Source organism: Podarcis bocagei (genome assembly GCF_964188305.1).
Source record: "Podarcis bocagei genome assembly, chromosome: 3".
Taxonomy (NCBI): Eukaryota; Metazoa; Chordata; class Lepidosauria; order Squamata; family Lacertidae; genus Podarcis; species Podarcis bocagei.
In genome coordinates, this window is record NC_138127.1 from 50,952,301 (window position 1) to 50,975,192 (window position 22,892).

General features: G+C 40.8%; 1 protein-coding gene across 2 annotated transcripts in view; it reads left to right on the forward strand.

The window, feature by feature from the left end:
- The window catches only part of ADGB (androglobin), a 68,308-nt gene extending 46,483 nt beyond the window's left edge, over window positions 1-21,825 (forward strand). The window contains exons 27-36 of one of the 2 annotated variants that reach the window (XR_014005856.1): window positions 411-595; window positions 1,726-1,922; window positions 3,851-3,962; window positions 5,800-5,984; window positions 7,256-7,411; window positions 10,673-10,775; window positions 12,575-12,674; window positions 13,339-13,522; window positions 19,717-21,398; window positions 21,517-21,825. Coding sequence is in view for 1 of the 2 variants with exons in the window: in XM_081186273.1 (XP_081042399.1) it covers window positions 411-595; window positions 1,726-1,922; window positions 3,851-3,962; window positions 5,800-5,984; window positions 7,256-7,411; window positions 10,673-10,775; window positions 12,575-12,674; window positions 13,339-13,522; window positions 14,762-14,965 (1,426 nt within the window). In the remaining variant the exon portion in view is untranslated. Of the gene's footprint in view, window positions 1-410; window positions 596-1,725; window positions 1,923-3,850; window positions 3,963-5,799; window positions 5,985-7,255; window positions 7,412-10,672; window positions 10,776-12,574; window positions 12,675-13,338; window positions 13,523-14,761; window positions 15,199-19,716; window positions 21,399-21,516 lie in introns of those variants that run through there. The other variant, XM_081186273.1, reaches the window with a different exon arrangement.
- The last annotated feature ends 1,067 nt before the right edge of the window (window positions 21,826-22,892 follow it).

The following is a 22,892-nucleotide window of genomic DNA, read 5'->3' on the forward strand; positions in this document are numbered from 1 at the left end:
AGACATTTGCATGATCCAGGAAATAAGGTTTATATTCTAAAAACATGAAGGAGTAAACCACACTGAACTCAGTAGTGACTCACTTCTGTGCAAACATGTATGTGATTGTTCCTAAGGTACTCAGGGCTTTGCACAGGCCTCTTTTTTATCATTTGTCTAATGTTTGTTCAGAAAGTTTATTGTAGTCAATCTTGGCATTTTAACTGCAGTTTCATTTTGATAACTGGTTTCCATAGCAACAAATGGACTGTTCTAAACATATGTCTTAACTTCCATCTCAGAGCTTGGTGAGCTGGGGCTAGGGTGCCTTCTTGAATAACATTATTTTAAGGATTGAGATCTTAGACTTGCTGAAAATAATAAAATCTGCCTCAGTTAACTATATATCTTTACTCCCCCTTCTCCTTCAGGTATGCAGTAAAAGTAACAACACCACTTATGGCTACTGTGCAAGTACAGACCTCCAAGCCAGATGTAATCATTAAAGTGCAGGTTCTGGACTCTGAGGAAGAAATGGTGCATTCTGTTGGGAAGGGTCATGCTGTTGTTCCTGCGTTTTATTTCATATCTAATGAGCGGCCTCTAAGTAGCATGTGTAAGTATGGTAAACTGAATTGCTATGATTATTGTGGACAAAGAGACTGCCAACACATTTGCATGTGCACCTGCCTTAATAACTGCGTTAATAATTTGTGGCATACGCTAAGACCTCATTTAAGGATTACTGACTTTGCTTTGTCATGCTTGCTGCTGAGTGATCAGGCTTGCATATTTTGAATCGGTTTCTGGCATATAGACCATCAGAGCATGCAGAATGGGTATACCATTCCTTGTCAAGTGAATCAAATTCTGTTTCCCCTCAAATTACCCTACAGTGGTAAGTTAGGTGTTCCAAGAGAGCCATATCTCATATGTTGCTACACCACATCTATTTGGGCATTGTCTCTAGAGATTTCCACTAGGGTGCTATTAGAAGTCTCACAGCAGCTAATAGCAGGAATAGCAAAGTGATACTTCCTCATTCTGACAGTTAAGCTTCACTTAGAACTAACAAGCTTCCAATCAAGCAATTATTTTGCCAAGACTAATTGACATTTATAAGCTCCTTATAAACAGTTCTGAGCTGTTTTTCTGGATTAATTATTATTCAGACGTGCATTATTCAAAAGAATAAAGAGCAAAGAGACCAAATTCCATTTTAAAATATGAATTATTCAACTTAAAGGAGTGTGTGTGTGTGTGTGTGTGTGTGTGTGACCACCAATTTCCATATGGGCCTGCCTGTTCACTGAAATATTATTTGGGACATTCTGCTATTATAAATTTAATGGGTGAAAAACAGTTTGGGCCTTTTTGGTGGTGGTACCTAATTATTACATGCTGTCTTTGAAGAGACTTGGCTCTCTCAATTAGGTGTCAGGTGAAGACTTCTTATTTTTTCATTGCATTTATATAAGTATTTTATCTAATTTTTATACTGTTTTATATCAGCATTTTGGAAGTTGTGGTTATCTGTATTTTAGTATTATATTATTTATTTTACTATATTTTAAAATTCCCTGGGAAGGTTTATGAAGGTTGGGATGTAAATCCTTAGAAAGAGTCAGTAGATAAGTAGGTAAAGCAGGAGAAGGAGAGAATTACAGAAGTAGATATAAAACTGAAATTAGTAAGACAAATGACTAAATGCTAAAATACTCTTTAAAATGTTATTGCCTCTTCCAGCAACATCAAGTAAAGGTGGAGTTGCCCAAAGCACTCCCAAAAAGGAACCTGAAGTAGTTGCAGTCTCTAAGAAAAAAGGTACTGTGGCAGCTCAGAAGAATGTCAAGTCTGCAGCCAAGATGTCACAGGAAGGCCCAACTTCAACAGAAGAAGAAACTATTGTTACCCCTGTTCTTGATGAAAATTTATTTCAGCAGGTGAGAGATCTTAAATATATTTGTGGAGGAATTTTGAGAATAATTCCTACTACATTGCTTCTTAGTGTAATAAACATCGTATCCTAAAGTTCCTGTGGAAGGTTGAACAAAGCAGTTCCCCAGGAGTGAACTCTTAGGTATTGTGTTGCCTAAGGGGAGCGTTATCTAAAACAAGAAGATGAAAACAAGGTTCAGGTAATTCAAGATTCCTGCTAAATGTGGGTTTGGAATTGGATGAAAAGGAAGAACAGAACGCTTTGTGCAAAACAGAACAAGGCACCACCAGCAGTGGGGTTATCTTGCCAAGTCGCCACTCTAGCTTGTTAAAATGGTACGCTTGTTCTTCCCAGGGCTACTGAATGGCCAAATGGAGGCACATACTTGTGGTGGCTGTATTCAGGTGTAACACAATACACAAAGTGCAACAAGCTGAATAATAATAACTGTAAACATTTTATTGGTTATTTCCTAATGTAAAGGTCTAGCCCAGTATGTGCAACATATACAGTTCATATGTACGGTATATAACCTATGAGACTAACTACAATATTAATACATTTCTTCTTTACTTATCTTTTCTTATTGTTTCTCCTTATCAGTTCCTGTATAACACAATCCTTAGGCTTTCTTATTGTTTGTTCCTGTAAGTTTCTGTATAACACAATCCTTAGGTGAAAATAGAAAAGTCCTCAAGGTAACGAGAACAACACAGCTGATATAGACTGCTGGCACTAGCTGGCTGGTGCAGCTGCAAACTGCTAACTTGGGCAGAACAAGGTTTCCGGATATCTCCCTTGTTTCACCCCGAAGGGCTTCCTCAGCTGATATTAAATCTATACAATATAAATAAACACATGGTAATACAGTGGTACCTTGGGTTACATACACTTCAGGTTACATATGCTTCAGGTTACAGACTCCGCTAACCCAGAAATATTGCTTCAGGTTAAGAACTTTGCTTCAGGATGAGAACAGAAATTGTGCTCCGGCGGCGTGGCAGCAGCAGGAAGCCCCATTAGCTAAAGTGGTGCTTCAGGTTAAGAACAGTTTCAGGTTAAGTACGGACCTCCGGAACGAATTAAGTACTTAACCCGAGGTACCACTGTACAATATTTGGTATCCAAGGTACATGTTCATATTATAATGTATTGATGCTTATGTTTGTAATAAGCTGCAGATTGTTTGGAGACCTCTGTGTAACAAGCGACTAACAACTCGAATATATAAGTAATATGTGCAAGTTTACCTGTAACAGAGAGGGCAGCTTTTGTATGTCATGGTTTGCTTCCTCTCTTGTGCTGACCCATGCCTTTGCTGGGCACAGTCACCTGCAGAGCGAACCTGTAGGAAACAAGGAGTTACGGGGCATGCTCAAGTTGTCAAAGAGGCAGCCCAATAATGCCTTGGGGTGTGCTCTGTCTTTCCTTGCAGGCAGCAATAGGGCATTGAATCCGCTCTTTCTCTTCTGCTCCTCCAAACCAAGCCCCCTTGTCTGGGGCATAGAGTTGGGCAAACCCCATCATGGTATTTCTTGCCTCTTTTACCCATAATCCCATTCCATTTCTGCATTAATTTGTGCATTTCTAAAAATTATTCAAAAAGTCATTTCAATATACATATTTAGGTGCACATTTTGATACTAAACAGCCTAGAACTGAATCTTAGCATTCAGAGAAGTGAAAGAACTGGTGGCTAGTTAAGTTTCAACCTGCATTTCAGTCTGAGAGGTTTAGATCAGGTTGTTTTATACATGAATTCAACACATTCAGATTCTTCAAGCACCTTATTTGACCCTTCTTTCCTTCCCTACAGAAATCCAAGATAGCAGTCAAGGGGGTGATGGCTAAAAGCAAGGTTTTTTAAAATATTAAAATAAGAAGCTGTGATTATTTCTGAAAAAAGTAATTTACTGCATTTGGCTTTTACAGCCTCACAAGTATATTATACAAGCCTCAGTGTTGCATAATAGTTGGCCACTTACTGAGAACCAATTGGTATTTGTTCAGGCACTGAGAGAACTGGAAAAAAATGAAATCAAAGGTGAGTGAGTGACTATATGCTTATTTTTTTATTAAAATGCGTCATAACTGAAACACCAATTTCTTTGATTTCAGTTAGCTAATTATGTAACTTACATTTAACAGAATTGTATGAGAACTTACAAATAGCAAATTATTTCTGATAAATGCCTTTAATACCACCCTGAGAATGTTTTTACTGAATGTTAGCACAAAACTTTATCAAATAGAGAGAGAGAGAGGTCAAACCAGAAAAAATCAATTATGCTCAAGTCCATTAAAACTATGGTGCTTACGTCTCAGGGCAATCCTATGCATTTTTACTCTGAAATATGTGCCATGAATTTCAATGGGACATTCTTCCTAGTAGGTAGTTTTAGGAATTCAATAAGTCTGGAGTGCAAATTTCTCTGGGAGTAGCTTTTTTCTTCTTTAGTATGCTAGTGTACCTTATTACCTCTCTTACAACAGTGTACTGAAATGAACAAATATGAACATACAATTGAAGATGAACTGTTGCTCTGATACTACGAGAATGATGTCACAATTTATTTATTTATTTATTAGGTCTTATTTTTCCAACTTCTACTTTGGAGTGCCATTTGTTTTGAATCATGCCCCAAAATGATAACTTTTTTACCATCCTTTATAATGATTGAAATAGTTATGCATGTCAAAGGATATGAAACTGGGTTTCTTTAGGTGGTGATGGTTCTATCCAGGGCTGAGTGTGGCCAGCCCTATTTCCCTTGTGGCTGAAGCTATTGGAAGAAGCTGTTGCCTGTGCTTTTTATTTATTTATTTTTTTAATTTTCTGTGTACGATGGACTATGTTCCACCTGGGCCTGTGTGGGATCAGCTGGCCAGCCCACCTTCTTTGTGACTGGCTGTTCTTAAGACCACTCACTGTTATCCAACTAACTGTTCTTAAGATCTAAGTTGTTGCTGTTTAGTCATTTAGTCATGTCCGACTCTTCGTGACCCCATGGACCAGAGCACGCCAGGCACTCCTGTCTTCCAGTGCCTCCTGCAGTTTGGTCAAACTCATGCTGGTAGCTTCGAGAACACTGTCCAACCATCTCGTCCTCTGTCGTCCCCTTCTCCTTGTGCCCTCCATCTTTCCCAACATCAGGGTCTTTTCCAGGGAGTCTTCTCTTCGCATGAGGTGGCCAAAGTATTGGAGCCTCAGCTTCAGGATCTGTCCTTCCAGTGAGCACTCAGGGCTGATTTCCTTAAGAATGGATAGGTTTGATCTTCTTGCAGTCCATGGGACTCTCAAGAGTCTCCTCCAGCACCATAATTCAAAAGCATCAATTCTTTGGCGGTCAGCCTTCTTGATGGTCCAGCTCTCACTTCCACACATCACTACTGGGAAAACCATAGCTTTAACTATACGGACCTTGGTTGGCAAGGTGACGTCTCTGCTTTATAAGATGCTGTCTAGGTTTGTCATTGCTTTTCTCCCAAGAAGATCTAAGTTACTTTTAATTATTTTTCATTCAAAGATGCTGATACAGTCGTGCATCAAAAGAACATGTCACTTGATAATTTCCAGAAAACGCTATTGTGTAAATGGAAAAATAGAAAACCACTTCTATAAGCTTTCATCTCTCATCCTCATATTTCATAATGTAAGACAACAGTGCCATCTAGGGTAGATTTTAGTGTCCAAATTAAGTAGCTAGGACAGAACATTTTACTTTTAAAGTGAAATTTACATCAGTTTATCATAAATAAGGGAGATTGCATAATTTTTAAGACCTGTTTCCTAAAAGTAAACTCTTTGGTAACAAACAATTATGTAGCTCCAGAAGCATAAATGGAAAGCATAAATAAACACTACAATGAAATTTACACAGCACGTCCTACTGAAAAACATGAAGAAAGTGTAAGCGTCCTAAGTCCAGACATTCACAGCAACATGGAAGGACAAAAATCTGCAGGCTCTTCCAAAGGAGGTCGAAAAGTGAAGGAGAAAATAACTGAGAAGGCAGAAAAAGCTGCTAAAGAAAAACCCGTAACTGTTGTTAGGCCCGAATCACAGGTAATAATAAATAAATGAGTTCATAAAGCGAATTTTCAAATGATCTGAATGATGTTGTATAGGGTAAATTTCTTCTTTATTTTTCCAGGTGTGAAGGGGAAAGTAGTAAAAAAAAATGTAATATGTTCACTCTCTAGTAACCTCCCTCTTAGTGCTATGGCTGAAACACACTGTATTGTGCTATATTTCAGCTCTGCCTGGGTAGGCAGCTGTCTTGAGATCCTGTATAATTGAATGGAATGCAAATTGAATTGAATTCAAATTCTATTTGAATTTGCTGAAGCAATGAAATATTAATATCGCAATTTGCATCACTAATGTCATAGTTGTGACAACTGAGAGGTTTCACAACTGGTTCTGCCCCTCATACACATTTCATTCACATCTTCCACTATCATAATTATCATCGTCTTTATTTTAATGACCCTTTATTTAATGTCCCTTAATATTTTTTTATTCCCCTTCCTCTACACCTCCACTTGAGGGTGGAAATACATTGCCACACTTTTTAGGGTGTTCTCTTCTGTCTATCTACTTGGATCAACTCAAGTGGCCTCTCTTGTTTATTTTCCTTAACTTGTTTCCATCCACATTTCTTCATTTTACATGGTGATGGCCTGGATAAGCCAAGTAATACTAATTATCCACAAGAGCCCCCTAGGCAACTTGATATCTTAGCTATGGCAAATAACAACCATCGTCAAGCATTTGTAAATGGAAAAAGAGTCCGTCCCCCTCCTTTCAGGCCATTGATGTGCTGCAAATGATTAGCGCCTATGATAAACATAGTGCTACTCGAAGACTTCTCATAGTTTGGGTAGCAGAATCACATGCTCTCTTTCCTCCCCAGCAATTACCCCATTTGTACAAATTTCTCTTGGCAGTCATATGCTAGCCATGAATAGGGGCATTCCTGAACCGCAGTTTAGAAACCAGGTTTTAAAAAACTCACATTGGGGTTCACTTCAAATCCAGCCCTCCACTGACCCATTACTGCTCCTGTCTGCTAAAGAAGATATTGACTGAAAGCAGCCTTTGCTGCATGTGTGGGGGAAACAGACTAGTTTTGGGGATGGTAACTCTTGCGGGTTCCCTTGCAAAGTTTAGCACACATACGTCAAATGAGACCAGAGGGTGGCATTTGGCATTATTTGACAATAACAGTCTATCACGGACAGTGCTTCTCGATAATGAATTGGCTCTTTCATTCATTTGAGAGTTTCAAAGCAATATGTGCTCTTCTGATTTTGCTTTGTGCATTTCATTTCCAGCAATCTGATCCTAACAAACCCTCCTGGATCTTACGTCTAGTCGTTGAACAAAATGAAATAGAAGCACTGGATTTGAGGAAAGACACTGAGAGAGCAGATGAGATCAAAGCTATGAAGCAAGCATGGGAGGCTGCGGAGCCAGGGAGAGCTGTTAGGGTAACCAGGGCTTATCGTTTTACACATGCATTTAAAATGAGTTCCAAGATTCAGCAGGGTAGTGTGGAAATGCCAACCAAAAAGTCAAATCCCTGCAGAGATTTTTCAGTATCAAACTCCTGTTTGAAGAGTGAGTGTTGAGGCTGAACTGAGAGATTGATTTGAATAAATCACGGTAGGCAGCTAGGCAGTGAAAGCCCTGAATTTTCATCTATGCTTTACAGTGCTGGCTAGTAACATTCTGACTTGGTTATGGCTGCAATTTTTAACATTGCTGTTTTCATCACAGTAGCCAACATGAGGTGGCTTACAATGGGTGCAATTAAATTTTGTGCCAAAGCAATTGCCCTCTCAGCAGAAGCGTTTCTGCTTGTCCACACATGCCAGCTTCTGAATAAGATTTTTTTTGGGGGAGGGGGGATGCACAGTGCATGTGATGTCAGGAAGTCAGAGGAGCTGGGGGCGAGCTCAGCACAGTGGCAGCACAGCTTCAATGGCTGTGGCTTCTCCTGCTGCTGCCGCCACCGGCCTGGGCCTGCTTCCAGCCTCTTTCCCCTCCATAGCAGGAGGAGGAAGAGGAGAAGGAGCCATGGCTATTGAGGCCACACTGTGCCCAGCTCCGTGCTTTGGACTTGGGGGGGGGGGTGTTCAGCCCCTAGGAGATGGCACCCCTGTGCTGGCCAGACAGAATGATTTCCCACCCCTCCCACTTTTCTAGGGGTTCTCCTGCTCCTCCCAAGCTGACTTGGGAAGAGGGGGGAGCAAGGAAGTCCTACAGTGGGACTCATTACTCGTTGCACTGGATTCTGCTAGCACAACAACTTAGTTTACCTGTCACAGTTGGACTCAGAATGCTCCATTAGATGGGCCTTTGATCCATTCCAGCAGGGCATATTTTATGTTACTAACTGAGCATCAACATGACTGCAAAAACAAAACAAGGTGTTTTTTCTTTTATACGCATTAATCATCTCCCCTTTTCAGTTGCTTTTAAAAATATTGTGCTTTATTCAGTGCATTTTCCATGTACCCAGTTGTTTTTGTTTTTTAACAGCTAGTAGTCAAACAGCTTAAAATTGCATAATTTAAGGAGAAAATATTGATTTTTTGTTTCTGTTCCTGTCACTCCAAGCACTGCGGTTGAATGTTGTGACATGAGTCATTTACCCATGTGTGTGCTTTAATTCAGTGACTCATCATTCAGTTGTCAGCCAGACCTCCATCACTTATTAAAATAATTAAGCCACTCGGCTCAAAATTTAAATGATACTTTCTCTTGGTGTGCAATGATAACATGCTACTGATGTACAGCCAGACCAAATCTGAAGAGATTGTTGTTTCGCATGCCACTGCAATTACATGCATGTGCCTATGTTGCTATGGTAACATCATAGGCAATACAGGAAGCTGTCTTATGCCATGTCAGGCTTTTTGACTATCTATCTGTTGCTTGCCCTAACATTGACTATGCCTGGTATATTGTGGCCATCTTACCAGCAGTGGCTCTATTATGGGGCAATGGGCAAAGGATTGGGTGAGAAAATGCAAGCTTATTCTTTGTTTTTGTTCTCTAAGATAGTATTCAGCTCAAACACAAACTAGTGGTCAGACAGGGGAGAAGTGGGCATGTAGCAGACATGCAATGATTTAGACTTCCCTGTCTTTCTTAGAAATGTATTCATATAAGTGCCTCGCATGAAGTAGATGTGGTAGTAGATACAGGGCCGTCTTTACCCGTGGTGTGGGGCACTCAGGCGCTGAATTCTGGGGGGTGACAAATGTGTGCCTACTGCTGTACACCGGTCCCTCTTGATTGGCGGCAATGAAAAGCAATGGAGTGAAAGTCCCCGCCCCATTCCTCTGTTGCTCTGCTACCCTGTAGCATCAAATATTCTTGATGAGTTAGGAAACAAAAGCAGCTTTTTCCACTGTGTTGTTGTTACAGGTGAGTGATTTGCCCTTCCCCAAAAAAGCTCAATAAAAGTTAATTTGGGGGCAGCTAAACTAAATTTGGGGGCACTGGGCAGCGCAGATGCTAAAGACCGCCCTGAGTAGATGTGTCTCCTAACATAACCAGTGAAGTGTCAAATCCTGGCTTTCTGTAGCATGCCTTTTAGTTTCTTTCTCCATACAAAGTCAGACACAATAGCTGCCTTTTGGAGTTGAAAGAAGACAAGCACCCATCACCTACTCATTGGACCTGCCTCCCCTAATTTTGAACTGTGTATTTAGCTACTCCCCGCCAGCTTGCCTCTGGTTTTGGATTCTGCTCCACTGCTCTCCTGTCTGAGAAGCCGGATCCTCCCCCATCCCATCTGGATGACAATTATTGAGATCATTTCTCTAATTGTGACACATTCTTTGTTGTTGAAAATTTGTGCCTCCAAAAAGAGGTAATCTCCTTTCCCCGAGTTCAACTTATTTGAAGGGGGAAGGAAATAATAGCTTTCCAGATTACTTTAAGAAAAATGGCATGAGTGGAAGAAAGGGAGTGACCACCTACTCATTCTCCATCACAGACAACAAGGTTGTGGATGACCTTGCTTTGTATTGCCTGGCTTTTTGTAGATCTGCCTCAAGGACTGTTTTGTCAGTCATTTCAAAATTATAAAATATAGGGGAGCATTCCTGCCTGGCAACCTTTTCCTGGAGACTGTCATCCACAAAAGACCTCCTGTTGGCAGGATTTGATTTGGAGCAAACAGACATTCCAAGGCTACAGTGTGTTAATTTGGACTCACATTATTGCAATAAACATCAATATTATGTGGGAAAGGAAGGGAGGGTTAAAAATTGCTTCCCCAGTTGTCGCTGTATAGAAGAACCCTATTTCCCGATGTCCCAAGTCTGTTTGCAATGCCAACCCAACAACAAACAGGCCAGGCCAATCTTGTTTGTTTACATTTGAACTGGGAATCATAAACAAGATGTTGGCTTTGGAAGCATCTTCTAAACAGACTTGAGGGTGGGACAACTATTATAATTGCTTTTAGATATCCATGCTAGATACATGTTGGTATTGATAAAACCAAGAGGCTTTACATCCATGTTGATAGCCAGTGCTTACCAGTACATGGATGCATAGAATTTTTATGATCATATTAAGCTTTTAGCCTAAAATTCTGGCTTTTGCATCTATAAAATTCATGAATTATTGAATATATCTTTTGCCAGTGCTAAAAATGTTCCTATATAAAAATGGCTTGATAATTAATATAGCATGCAGTACTTCAAATATTTGCAATAAAACTCTCTTTGCAGGCTGTTCTGGAGCGCATGCAGTTTATTAATAAATGTGCACGGAAAGGTTTTGTTGCGTCTGAGGCCGACAGTGTCAGCACTAGAGTGAGTTCAGGAGAAACAGGTATGTGTATGCCTACATAAATAGGGTTGCCATATTTTGAAGAGCGAAAAAGAGGATGCTATGATGGCTATAACAGCCACTCAAAGCAAATAAATGCAATTTATCTCAAATTTTACCACTGAAAGGTGTCCTGGAAAAAGAGGACACATGGCAACCCTAAAATAATACAAGCTTTCTTACCTATGAAAACCTTGAAGAAACTGTTTTCAGGTGTAGGATTTGTGGAATGAAATAGTAATTTCTGTCCGCCATAAAATGGGTGTCATTACCAACCAGGCTGTGTTGGTAATAGGCAAAATATTCTTTACTTCTATCATATGCTGCTTTTCAAGTCACTTCTGAATATACCTTGCTTTTGGAATGCATGTTAGCAAAAATACTGCAGTCCAAACTATTATTATTTATTATTTTTTATTAAATTTGTATATCGCCTTATACCTGTAGATTTCAGGGTGGTTCACAACATAAACAACCATGCTGCACAGGCCTCTGATCCAAGTCAGGGGCAGCAGCTTGGAGGAAGGATGTTTCCCTCGCTATGTTTTCCTAGTGAAAATCCTCCTGGCAGTCTGACATTTGGCCCAGGAGGGAGGCTGCTCTTTGTGTCTATATCAATTCCCCCCCCCCCCCCGGAGCTTCACTGGCCATTTTTGTTGGGAGAACAGCATGGAAGGAAGGATTAACATCCACTGTGTGACTCTCAGTCAGAAGGCCTAATGGCTCTTGTATATACACACATATTTAATCATGCACTTAAGATATCTGTCTTTCTGTCAATTGCATTTGTATCATTTGTATATTACTCATACAACTAAGTTCTCTGGGCAGTTTACATAAATTACAAAATATAATTTACAGTTGAAACACACTGAAATAAGATAAGCTACAAAAACAAAAAAAGCTGAGCAAAAAAGCAACTAAAGCAAGCAGAAACCTAGAATTTAAAATAGTTAACACTAGCTTAAAATCCCTTGCACAAAAGCTGAAGCACTCAATGGGTTGTAATTATAAAAACAAGGAGGTCTTCTTTTGGTGTCATAAACACCATAGTGAAGTGCCAGGCAAGCTTTTGGGGGGCGGGGGAGACATTCCATAAATGGGGAGATACCACCACCTTTCCTTCGTAGCTGTTTTTTCTCACTTAATTAGGTAGAAAACCTGGAGGAGGGCTTCCAAGGAAGTTGCAACGTCTGGCCAGATATGTATGGGGGATGGTGAACTGTCAGGTAACCCAGCCCTAAGTCATTTTAGGGCTTTAGAGGTTAAACCCAGCACTTTGTATTGGTCCCAGAAACATAGCTGTCAACGTTTTCCTTTTTTTAAGGGAAATTCCCTTATTCCACATAGGATTCCTCGCAAGAAAAGGGATAATTTGACAACTATGCCCAGAAATGGAGTGGAAGCCAGCTAATTAAATCTGTAGCCTAGTGATTGGAAGGATATAGGAAATATGGCACAAGGAGAAAGGTTCACACCTTGCTGTGCAACCAGGGATCTCATACATAGACAGACATGGTCTGGAGCTGCAGTTTCATTCAGATGGGTAAAAAAATGCTAACTTTGACAGTACTGACAATATGTTTCTATAGACTGGGATAGAGCCCAAGCTCTTCTACCAGGCAGCAGTTCGGTTTAGGTAAAGGTGACTTCACTGGCCATCTGATCATCATGTCACTTTGCAAATATACATGCTGGTGCATATTTATATCTTTGGATCAGGTCAATATATAACTATCATGTATTCATAGTCTGGGATAATTTGGAACTAAAGTTTTGACCAGTTTCTTTTTTCTGGGCAGGGACTGCTTCTCCTGTTTCTGAACTAGCGGTGTCCCCCGCTGGAGTAGTTGCTGAAACACAGCGGAAGGAATTCGCTTTAGACCTCTCTCCCTATATTAGGTAAATTGCAGCAAGTGTTTAAAGTTTGGTTACAACATATATATATTTTTAATGTGTAAAAGTTAAGAAATGTAGGGTTGCCGTATTTCAAACAGTGACGGAAAAGTTGTTGAGCTTTTTGGTTTGGTTTTGCAAAAAAATGACTTTGATGGAAGTTTGGCAAAATTGACACCGCCAGCATGGGTTGCCATACATCCCGGACATTTTGCCGATTTCCACCTGGACACTGTTGCCAAATGCAGTATTCCATATATGGCCAGGAAATTCCAGAAATATGGCAACCCTAAGAAATATTTTAAAGTACTCATCTAGCTCCTATGGTTAGTTGTATCCCATGAAGTTATCCCATTAGCACAAGAACTCCCACTTGTGTGACGGCACTTCCCCTCTAGAGGGTTGAGAGCACAACATGCACTTGAAAAGTTCATTCCACTCAATCAAAAGTCCTTTTGCGAAAAGGATGGCTTCCTCGGATACAGACCTTTATATGCCTTTATATTTAGCAGTACACCATGTTGTCGCATTTGTGCCTAATCCCATTGTCTAAGCATGTCCTGCTCATAAAGCTATGGAGATGGAGTGTATCTGGTTCTGAGCACCCTGGAATCAATTCTAACTAAGCAGCACATCAAAGGGAACTATTTAATCTCTGCTTTACCCACAGAAAAACACTACCTGAACCTGTCTTGAAAAATGAAGCTATTATTCAAGAGCAAGAGATGCGTAAGGCAGAAGAAATAAATAATTTTAGACAATTTCGAGAGATGGTTGGAGAACACAGAGGGCAAGAACACACGGCTAGGAATCGGTTGAAGCAAAATGTACTTGATATGTATGACCATCTTCAGGTAAGTATGCATAATTCTGTTAATCATTTGAATAAATGTCTATTTATTTATTTATTTATTTATTTATTTATTTATTTATTTATGCTTACCTGTTACGTTTTTGCTCAGTTCATATTTTTCCTGATTTTCTTTCACTTCCTTTTCTTTCTTTCTTATCATCAATCCAAATCTGGCATGCTGAGGATGGAGAGGAAGTACAACATGCAGTTATAGTGACCAGAAATTGCAGTAACATGATCCGGTGCATGTTTACTCAGAGAAGTCCTGCTGAGTTCAATGGGGCTTGCTCCCTAGGCAGTTTCTTTAGTATTGCTACTTAGAGTTATGTATGAACAAGCAGCCCCTAGACACACATCTTTAAAAAACCTTCAGTATAATACATCTATGTGGTCATTAGAAAAATAAAAACTTCGTGAGAAAATATACATGAGCTCTAGGTAACTAAAATATTCATAAAAGTTGTGCAACCCACAGTATTGAAGAGATAATACTTAGGATTTTTTATTGCAGTACCTTCTATGCTACTACAGACTTCTGGGAAATAACATCTTGTAATAATCTGGAAATCAAACAAATTGCATACACATTTGATGTGTCTTATACTTTAGAACATTTGTTGCATTTTAACATTCTTGTATCAAGATGCAGAATTTTTCCATAGGTAGAAAAGGCCTGGTGTCACATAATAAGTAAGGAATTCTTTGTGCAATTTTCTTGGTTGTGAAGTAAGTGTTACAGAGTTTTAGAACACTGAAATCTGCTCAAAATACAGTGGTACCTCGGGTTAAGTACTTAATTCGTTCCGTAGGTCCGTACTTAACCTGAAACTGTTCTTAACCTGAAGCACCACTTTAGCTAATGGGGCCTCCTGCTGCTGCCGCACGATTTCTGTTCTCATCCTGAAGCAAAGTTCTTAACCTGAAGCACTATTTCTGGGTTAGCGGAGTCTGTAACCTGAAGCGTATGTAACCTGAAGCGTCTGTAACCCGAGGTACCACTGTATTTGGTTGTTGTTTTAGGTATACACCCAAGATATATAAGTATACACTTGAAAAGGTAAATGATAGTTTCTCCCATTTGATATAATTAAACAAAACTGACAATTAAGCCATGTAATTGAGAAAAGGAAAGGACCCACATATTTATGGAATAAATGAAGTACTTAAAATATTACTAGGCACTAGATTTATACCTATAGGTTTAATTTTGAATAGAGTGGATGTGTTTGTCTTTGGATAGGCATCCTTAGATGAAGCACGAGGCAGGGTGCTCAGCGTCCGGGAAGCATACAGAGCTAAGCTATTAGAAGCTGAGCGCTTAAGATTAGAAGCACTAGCAGCTGAAGAAGCCGCTCTTCGAGCAGAGCAAGAAAAGAAAACCCCAGATGTGCAGAAGAAGAAAAAGGGAGGAGGAAAAGGAGGAAAAGGAGGGAAGAAAAAGTAAATTTGCTTGAAATAGAAGCTGGGTAAACCTCCTTACTGGTCAGAAAAGAGCACCAGTTTTTGCAGTATTTTGGAATGCAACTCTGTCTTTTTTCCAAGTGTTATTTTTGAAATCCTTTTATAATCTTTAAATGATATTGATTTTAAAATTGATTTTAAAATTGTAACTGTATGCCATTACTTTGGCATTATATTTTTATGCTTTAATTGCAATAAATGTTTGCAACAGAATTACCAATATGCATTTCAGTATTGTCAGACAGTTTTTAGAATAAATGAACATCTAAATCAAAGAAGTCTAGTGGAATGGAAAGGAGGGTTACCTTGGTACCACCCTCAACCATTCTGCTAGGCCAAGAGGTGGTGATACAAGTAAAAAAAAATCCTGAAAAAGAACATTCTGAGCAAAACTTGACCACGTGCCTGCTTCTGGTTGCCATTTTGCTATATATTTATGGATTTTATGAAGTGCAATAACAGCTCTAGAACCCCTTGTTGTAGAAGTTACTATTGGGGGAGGGGGGAAGGATATATGAATCTAGACACACAGCCTACAAAGTACATGACACAGCAGAGTAACGCTAAAATATTCTTAGGAATCTCAGTATTGGTATTTTGGGCTGTCTTTGTTCTTCACCTTTTCTAGTGAAGAGAGAGAGTTTGTGAAAGGTTATGCCTAGCGTTACAAAAAAATGACAAAAGATAAGGATGCCTCATTCTCATCTGTGATAACTAAAGGAACGTTTACAAATCATGCTCAGAACATTGTTCAATGATATATTTTTATCAGCTTACTTTCAATTCTCAAGGAGCTAGTTTCATCCAAATCCTACACATAACCTATCATTTTTCATTCTTGTTTAGTTCTCTACCAACTGAGAGTATTGTTTCCCTTTGCAACAGTTAGTACTTTAAAGGAGTATGGTATGTTCTGAGATTAGCTTGAACAAATGCTCTGCAAAATCCTGACATTTAAATTAGAAGGATGGCAAGATAAATAATTTTGCTTGGTAGAAATGCAGCAGACTAATCTGTGAATCCAAATTCCTTTAATGACACAGGTATTAGATCCCAGAACCTTTCTCACACTACCAGGCATTGCTTATTGGCAGTGTGTCCTAGCCCACGTAGGCGAGCACTGACTAATCTCATTCTGTGGCATTGCATCTTCACTGGCCTTTGTTTTGTCCAGCTGGAAGATGTTTCTCCCATAAGCACCCTAGCTGGATGATGAATAGAAAGAAAAGGACGCAACAAAATACTTTTTGTCCAGGAAAACACTCCATTCTATTACTCCAAGTAGGAAAATTTGTTGCTTAGAAATAAATACTGGGGGATTGGCAATCATAGGTGGTGAGTGTTTTGCAGGCTGGGATGGTAAATAACTTCTGAAATTGGGTTGGCTCGGGAAAGAAGCTAAGGTATTTCAATTTTGTAAAGTAGTTTGACTTATTTTCCAAGTCAGTCTGATGTTGGCTGATGGGAAATCACCCATCAGTACTCAGCACTCACTTTCCTGAAAAGTCTTTACTGAAATTCACCTTTTAGCTCCTCTGCTACATCCTTTCTGTCACCAGTGTATTTCTCAAAGTTAGTACTTTATTTTCCATCCCTATTTTCTCCATCTGTCCTCTGTGAATGGCCGCATGCGAAAGCCAATGAAGTCTTCCCCCATGCACACAATAGCAATACCACTTGCACAATCACTGCATATTTGTCAAGCATCTTTTTCAAGACTTTAGAGAACTCCTGTGGCAACAATATTGAGGCTGGTGCATTGCTTGTCTGTAATCTCTCTTCTCTAATCAGCAGTAAAAACTGTTGTGTTTTAACCTAAGGGCCAAGGCCCAGCTCTAAGGTTCAACAACATCATCAGCACAGATTTTAAGCAGCTGCCTGTGAATTGAGAATTCTAGTACTCTCCTGGTCTTTGATAGTTGTGTGAAGCAGTCCTGTAACTACACCAAGCCCCTGTTTTTTACTCAAGTTGTACTGATGGAGGATGGGCCCCATAGTATTTATCATTTTCTCCTTTGATTGCTTGCTTGCTTGTGGTGTTTCAAAGGAGGTCGGGGTGATTAATGTGGGTTCTCCCTCACTCCCCTCCTAATACATCACGTTTGCATTCTGAACCAACACTATGGAATCTTGGTACTTAATAAATATTAACTAGTAGCAGTAGCAAGAGGGTTGTGAAACCCTTGCTTCCTGCAGCATTACAGTGGTATCTTGGTTCTTGAACGGCTTGGCTCCCGAACAAATCGGGTCCCGAATGCCGCAAACCCGGAAGTAAGTGTTCCAGTTTGCAAATGTTTTTTGGAAGCTGAACATCCAACGCGGCTTCTGCAGCTTCCAATTGAGTGCAGGAAGCCGCACCTTGGTTTTCGAACGGTTCCGGGAGTCGAATGGACTCCCAGAACAGATAAAGTTTGACAACCAAGGTATAGGGTTGTATAGGGATCGCTCAGTCAGTAGAGCACGAGACTCTTAATCTCAGGGTCATGCCTTCAAGCCCCACATTGGGTGAAAGAGTCCTGTACTGCAGGGGTTGGAATAGATTAGGGTTACCTTACGTCCAGGAAATCCCAGACATGTCCTTTTGGGGGGGGGCCTACACACCCATCTGGGGGGATGTTTACATGTATAGCAAGTGTCGGGTTTGGGGGGTTCAGTTTTGGGGGGTGCAGGCAGCTCAGGCGTGGGTGACTCAGGCTGCTTTGCATGCCGTGGCTGCTTGCAGCCCAAGCCAGGGAAAGATGGGCATGGGTGCTCTGCACACTGCAGCCACTGTCAGCCCGAGCCAGGAAGAGAAATGCACGGCAGCCCCACACACCCGCGCATCTGCCTGCCTCTTTCCCTGGCTTGGGCTGGCAGTGGCTCAGGCTGTGCTCTTTTTTGCTCTTTAAGATGTGACAACCCTAGACTAGATGATCCTCATGGTCCCTTCCAACTCTGTAATTCAACTTCAAGCACATTGAGTAATGATGCTGTGAGACTCTGAATGGGAAGTGAAGAACTAAAAATGTGATTCTCTTTGACAGGCATGCATGCACACACACTTGAAAAGTCTGACCTTATTTGTATCAGGTGTAGTTCCTTTTGACCTGGCCCTGACTTGAGGTGGGATTTGAACCCTGTGCCCACCACCACCCAATTATTCCTGAACATTTGCATGGTGGGGGTGGGGGGAGTAATGGGAATCAGAGAGGTCTCACTTTCATGTTGGAGAGATGCTGCAAGGCCTATTGTTTAATGGGAAATAGCACCTGTGTAGAGCTTGCAGCTTTTGCAGTTATATATTCCATAATGTCTGGGAGGAGGTGAGGCTCCATTCACAATTTCCAACTAAGGGGAAGCCTTGCAGGGCCTCTATTGATCATTTTTCTTAGTTTTTGTTTGTATTTTGAATTGCTTTCAGTTGTATGCTATGTAATTCTGTTTCATTCACCTTTGTATATTTTGTTTACTTATTTTTTGTTGCTTCTCTCCCTTGTTATCTATTTGTGTTAAATGTGTGATATGTAAAGGCTGCAACATTCATTGAATTAGCCTAATAAATTAATCAATTTAGAACATTTCGCTTGACTAAAGGTGCCTCTAATTAATCAGGCCACAGGTTGTTTCTTTATAAAAAAAAGTATTTTTAATGCACACAGTTATAAAAACCGCAATGTGTCTGTTTAGAAAGGAGGCACGCCTTTTCTACCATGCGGCAACTTTTTTGCTGCTGTCTAAAAGCAAGACTTTTACAAGCACAATTGTATTATCATATGCAAATTTATGCACAAAAGTATTGACTAAATCTTACAGAATTAATCAACTACATTTTTTATTGAATGGCAGCCCTAGTAATAAGACTATGAGAAATAAAGTGATTTTTAATAAATGTAGAAATTGCCTTTTCTTATTACTCATGACAGATATGAGTCTTACAAAAGCCTGAGGAGTAGGGGTGGTCACTCTAGGCTGACATGGTCAGAGTTGTGGTCACAGGAAACTGCTTCCCTTCACAGATGCACAAAGCTCAGTGTCTTACAGGTGTGCCAACTTGAATAAAATATTGAAGTGCCTAGGTAAGCCCTACCCCACATAAGCAATCACATCACATGGTGCACACACACTATTTAAATGGCAAGGCCCATAAACTTTGGGAGCCCCTGGCCCCCACAAATATTTTATTGGAGGGGGCATAGACCCCCTTGGCCCCTAGAAGTTGGCTCCTATCTTACCATATTTTTAAGTACAAAGCTGTAGAAGCACAACTACGCAGAGACCCAGTTTCACTATCATTACACAACAGAACAGTTGATAGTTACAGGTTGGCAACAGGGTGTTCATGAAAACACCCCTTGCATATTGAGGAGAAAGTGGGATTGTGCTGGCTAGGTCGTGCTTCTCTGATGGTTCAGGCTCAGTGGTAATGGGCTCTGCATGTGTAAGGATGTACAGACGTATGGCTCCTCCAAATGATGGGAAATCTTGATTGGCCGGGACTTCCAGGAGTCCGTGGAGGAATGCTGAGTTTATAATGCCCATTAAGGCTGAGCTTATGACTGTGGGCTGCAGGGAGGGCATATCTGGCCGATGCAAAGGGCCATGGCTAGGCAATGCAATTCTCATGTCCCCTCATATTGTGGAAAGGGGTTGTGTGTATTCCCTCCCCAAATACCGTAAGTATAAGCAAGGAACCATGCAACATTAATCCAGATTGTGTCAGGCTTAATTTAAATAAATGTGCTTATTCTTTTTAAGAAAAATAGGAAATACAGATCAACAATGGAGGGTAGAGGTGCCTATCAGAGAAAAAAGAAGCTAAAAAGAAAATATCAAACTAAGGAAGACCAGACCACTATCCATGCTGAGCTAAGAAAAAGAAGAGCAAAACCCACGGTTGAAGCATGTACAGACCACCGCACCTACTGACTTTAGAAGGCCTCTGCTATGGCATAGACCCAGCTATAGTCAAGCTTTGTGTGACTAATGGGCCAGGTGTGTGCTTGCATCCCTCCATATCAGAAGCATCCATTAGACTCAATGGAAAGCAGTTCACATCTCCATCTGGACTGACCATCTGCGTGACCGATGTCTTCAGCTCTCAGAGGATTTGAGAAACAGAGGAACTCACAATCTCTTAGCTTATTAATATAGTGGTACCTCTAGTTGCGAACTTATTTCGTTCCGGAGGTCCGTTCTTAACTAGAGGCGTGCTTTCACTAATGGGGTCTCTTGCTACTGCTGCGCCGCCGGCACACGATTTCCGTTCTCATCCTGGGGCAAAGTTCTCAACTCGAGGTAACTCTTCCAGGTTATCAGAGTTTGTAACCTGAAGCGTTTGTAACCTGAGGTGTTTGTAACTCGAGGTACCACTGTACTTGACTTTACCTTCACTTTAATGCCACATTTAAAATGCTCTAGTGCAATGTTAAACCGGAATGATACAATGAATTATTGGTTGTAGCCACCTATTTATTTCAAATGATTGAGAGGTATCATAGAGCAATGTTTGTTCATTTACCACCCTTTTATAGTTCAATGCATTTTAGATAATATCATTCATCTGTATGTCAGAGGCTTTTCTCTGTATTTATTTATTTTTTAAGCTGGAGAACCAATCATACTATGTTGACATTTGTCAAGGTTATTCACTGTATACAACTTGAGCCTTTCCAAAAGTATTGTTACAAATATTTAATGATTTGGTTCCCACTATGGCAATGACTTCTTGGTGGTTCTACAAATGGATTTCATTCCCCCCCCCCCAGTCAAATGGCACTTTTCCCTGGCAAAGCCACTGCAGAAGGGAGGGCTCACCTGGTGCTGCTTGAAAAAGATTTGGCAGACACAACTTTTCTATCTGGAAGTCTTCTGAAGTTCTGCCACTCATGCTAGAATCCATTCTGGATTCTGGATGTCCTGTTCCACCACTTACTTAATTGGCTTTGTCAGCTCTGATACTGTGGGCTACAGCCTACAGATGCAAGAGGCTTCAGTATTTGTGTGGGGTAGGTTTCACTGAAGATGTAGACCATATATTTGCAGAGGCATCTTGTACTGACAACATGTGATGAATGATATTGTGCCCCCATGGAACATGATTCTGTGCAAGTGCAACCTAGCATCCAGGCAGCCTTCCAGCTTTGCAACAAAACTCGCCAATTCCAAATCCCTATTTTTGGTGGCTTAGTTATGCTGCAACCAGAGATGTAAATCACAGCCAGGGTGCTGTAGTGGTTGTTGTGTTGGGTTATACCTACAGATACCTGGGATCAAATCCCTGCTTGGCAAGAAAACTTAGTGTGTGATTTTGGACCAGGCAGTCTCCCAACAATACAGGCTTTTTGTGAGCTTGGAGGAGGATGGAAGAGAACCATGTATGTCTGAAAAAAGGCCTTGGGGAAAGCACACCTCTACAAATAGGAGAGAGCATGGTGTGTGTGTGTGTGTGTGTGTGTGTGTGTGTGTGTGTGTGTGTAAAATAACAAGTTATATATTCCTTAACTAACACCAAAGCTGGAGCAAAAAGTTGAAATCATTCCCATTCTTTTCAAGAAGCCCAGAGAAGTGAACACCACTCTGAAAACCTGAATGGGCTGCTTATTTAGATGGTCAAATTAGGGCTCGGGAGACCCCACTGTAGACCCCCCCCCCAACCCAGCCATGAAGCTCACTAAGTCACCTTGAGCTGGTCACTACCTCACAAGGTAGTTCTTTGGAGCCAAATGGGTATGCCACCTGGCACGAAAGTTGCAAAGTAAATGTATCGTATTGGCCTGAATATAAACCTCACTCCCCCCCCCCTTACTAGCTTTCATTCTTCATCCACTATGATAGTAATAAATATGTTTCATGCAGAAAATGCTACAGCAGCTGCTCAGCAACTCCTTCTCCCCCAAAATATGTGTACCTATGATAATAAAGCATCCAAATTAGTAGGCTGAAATGAGTACATTATCAGTATACCTCTCTAGCATACATCACTTCCTGAATTATAAAAGCTTTAATAAAATAACAACAACAACTATTATTATTATTATTATTATTATTATTATTATTATTATTATTTATACCCCGCCCTCCCCAGGCAAGGCCGGGCTCAGAGCGGCTTACAAGCAATAATAAAAACAAGTTGAATGATTACAACTTAAAAACAAAATTAAAATACAACATTAAAATATTGAAACATTAAAATATTAAAATGTAGCCTCATCGCAGGAGGAGAAGGAAAAGAAAAAAGAAAGAGAGGGAGGGAATCAAATTGGCTCCAAGCCAAAGGCCAGGCGGCACAACTCTGCCTTACAGGCCCTGCGGAAAGAAATCCGATCCTGCAGGGCCCTGGTCTCATGAGGCAAAGCGTTCCACCAGGCCGGAGCCAGAGCTGAAAAGGCCCTGGCTCTGGTTGAAGCTAATCTAACTTCCTTAGGGCCCGGGACCACTAGGGTGTTGCTATTTATGGACCTTGAGGCTCTCCGTGGGGTATACCGGGAGAGGCGGTCCCGTAGGTACGAGGGTCCTAGGCTGTGAAGGGCTTTAAAGGTCAAAAGCAGCACCTTAAATCTGACCCTGTACTCCACCGGGAACCAGTGCAGTTTGAAAAGCACTGAGTGAATATGCTCCCATGGCAGAGACCCTGTGAGGAGCCTTGCTGCAGCATTCTGCATTCCTGGAGTTTCTGGGTCAGCTTCAAGGGCAGCCCCGCGTAGAGCGAATTACAGTAGTCAAGCCTGGAGATGACCATCGCATGGATCACTGTGGCCAGGGCGGGGAGGGAAAGGTAAGGGACCAACTGCTTAATGCGGTGAAGGTGGAAAAATGTCACCTTGGCTGTTGCTGTAACTTGCGCCTCAAAAGCTTTGTCACTTTAAAAAAAAAATCACATCTTGATTAAAATACAGTAATCTTCATTATGTTCTAGATGTGAGTAATTGGCT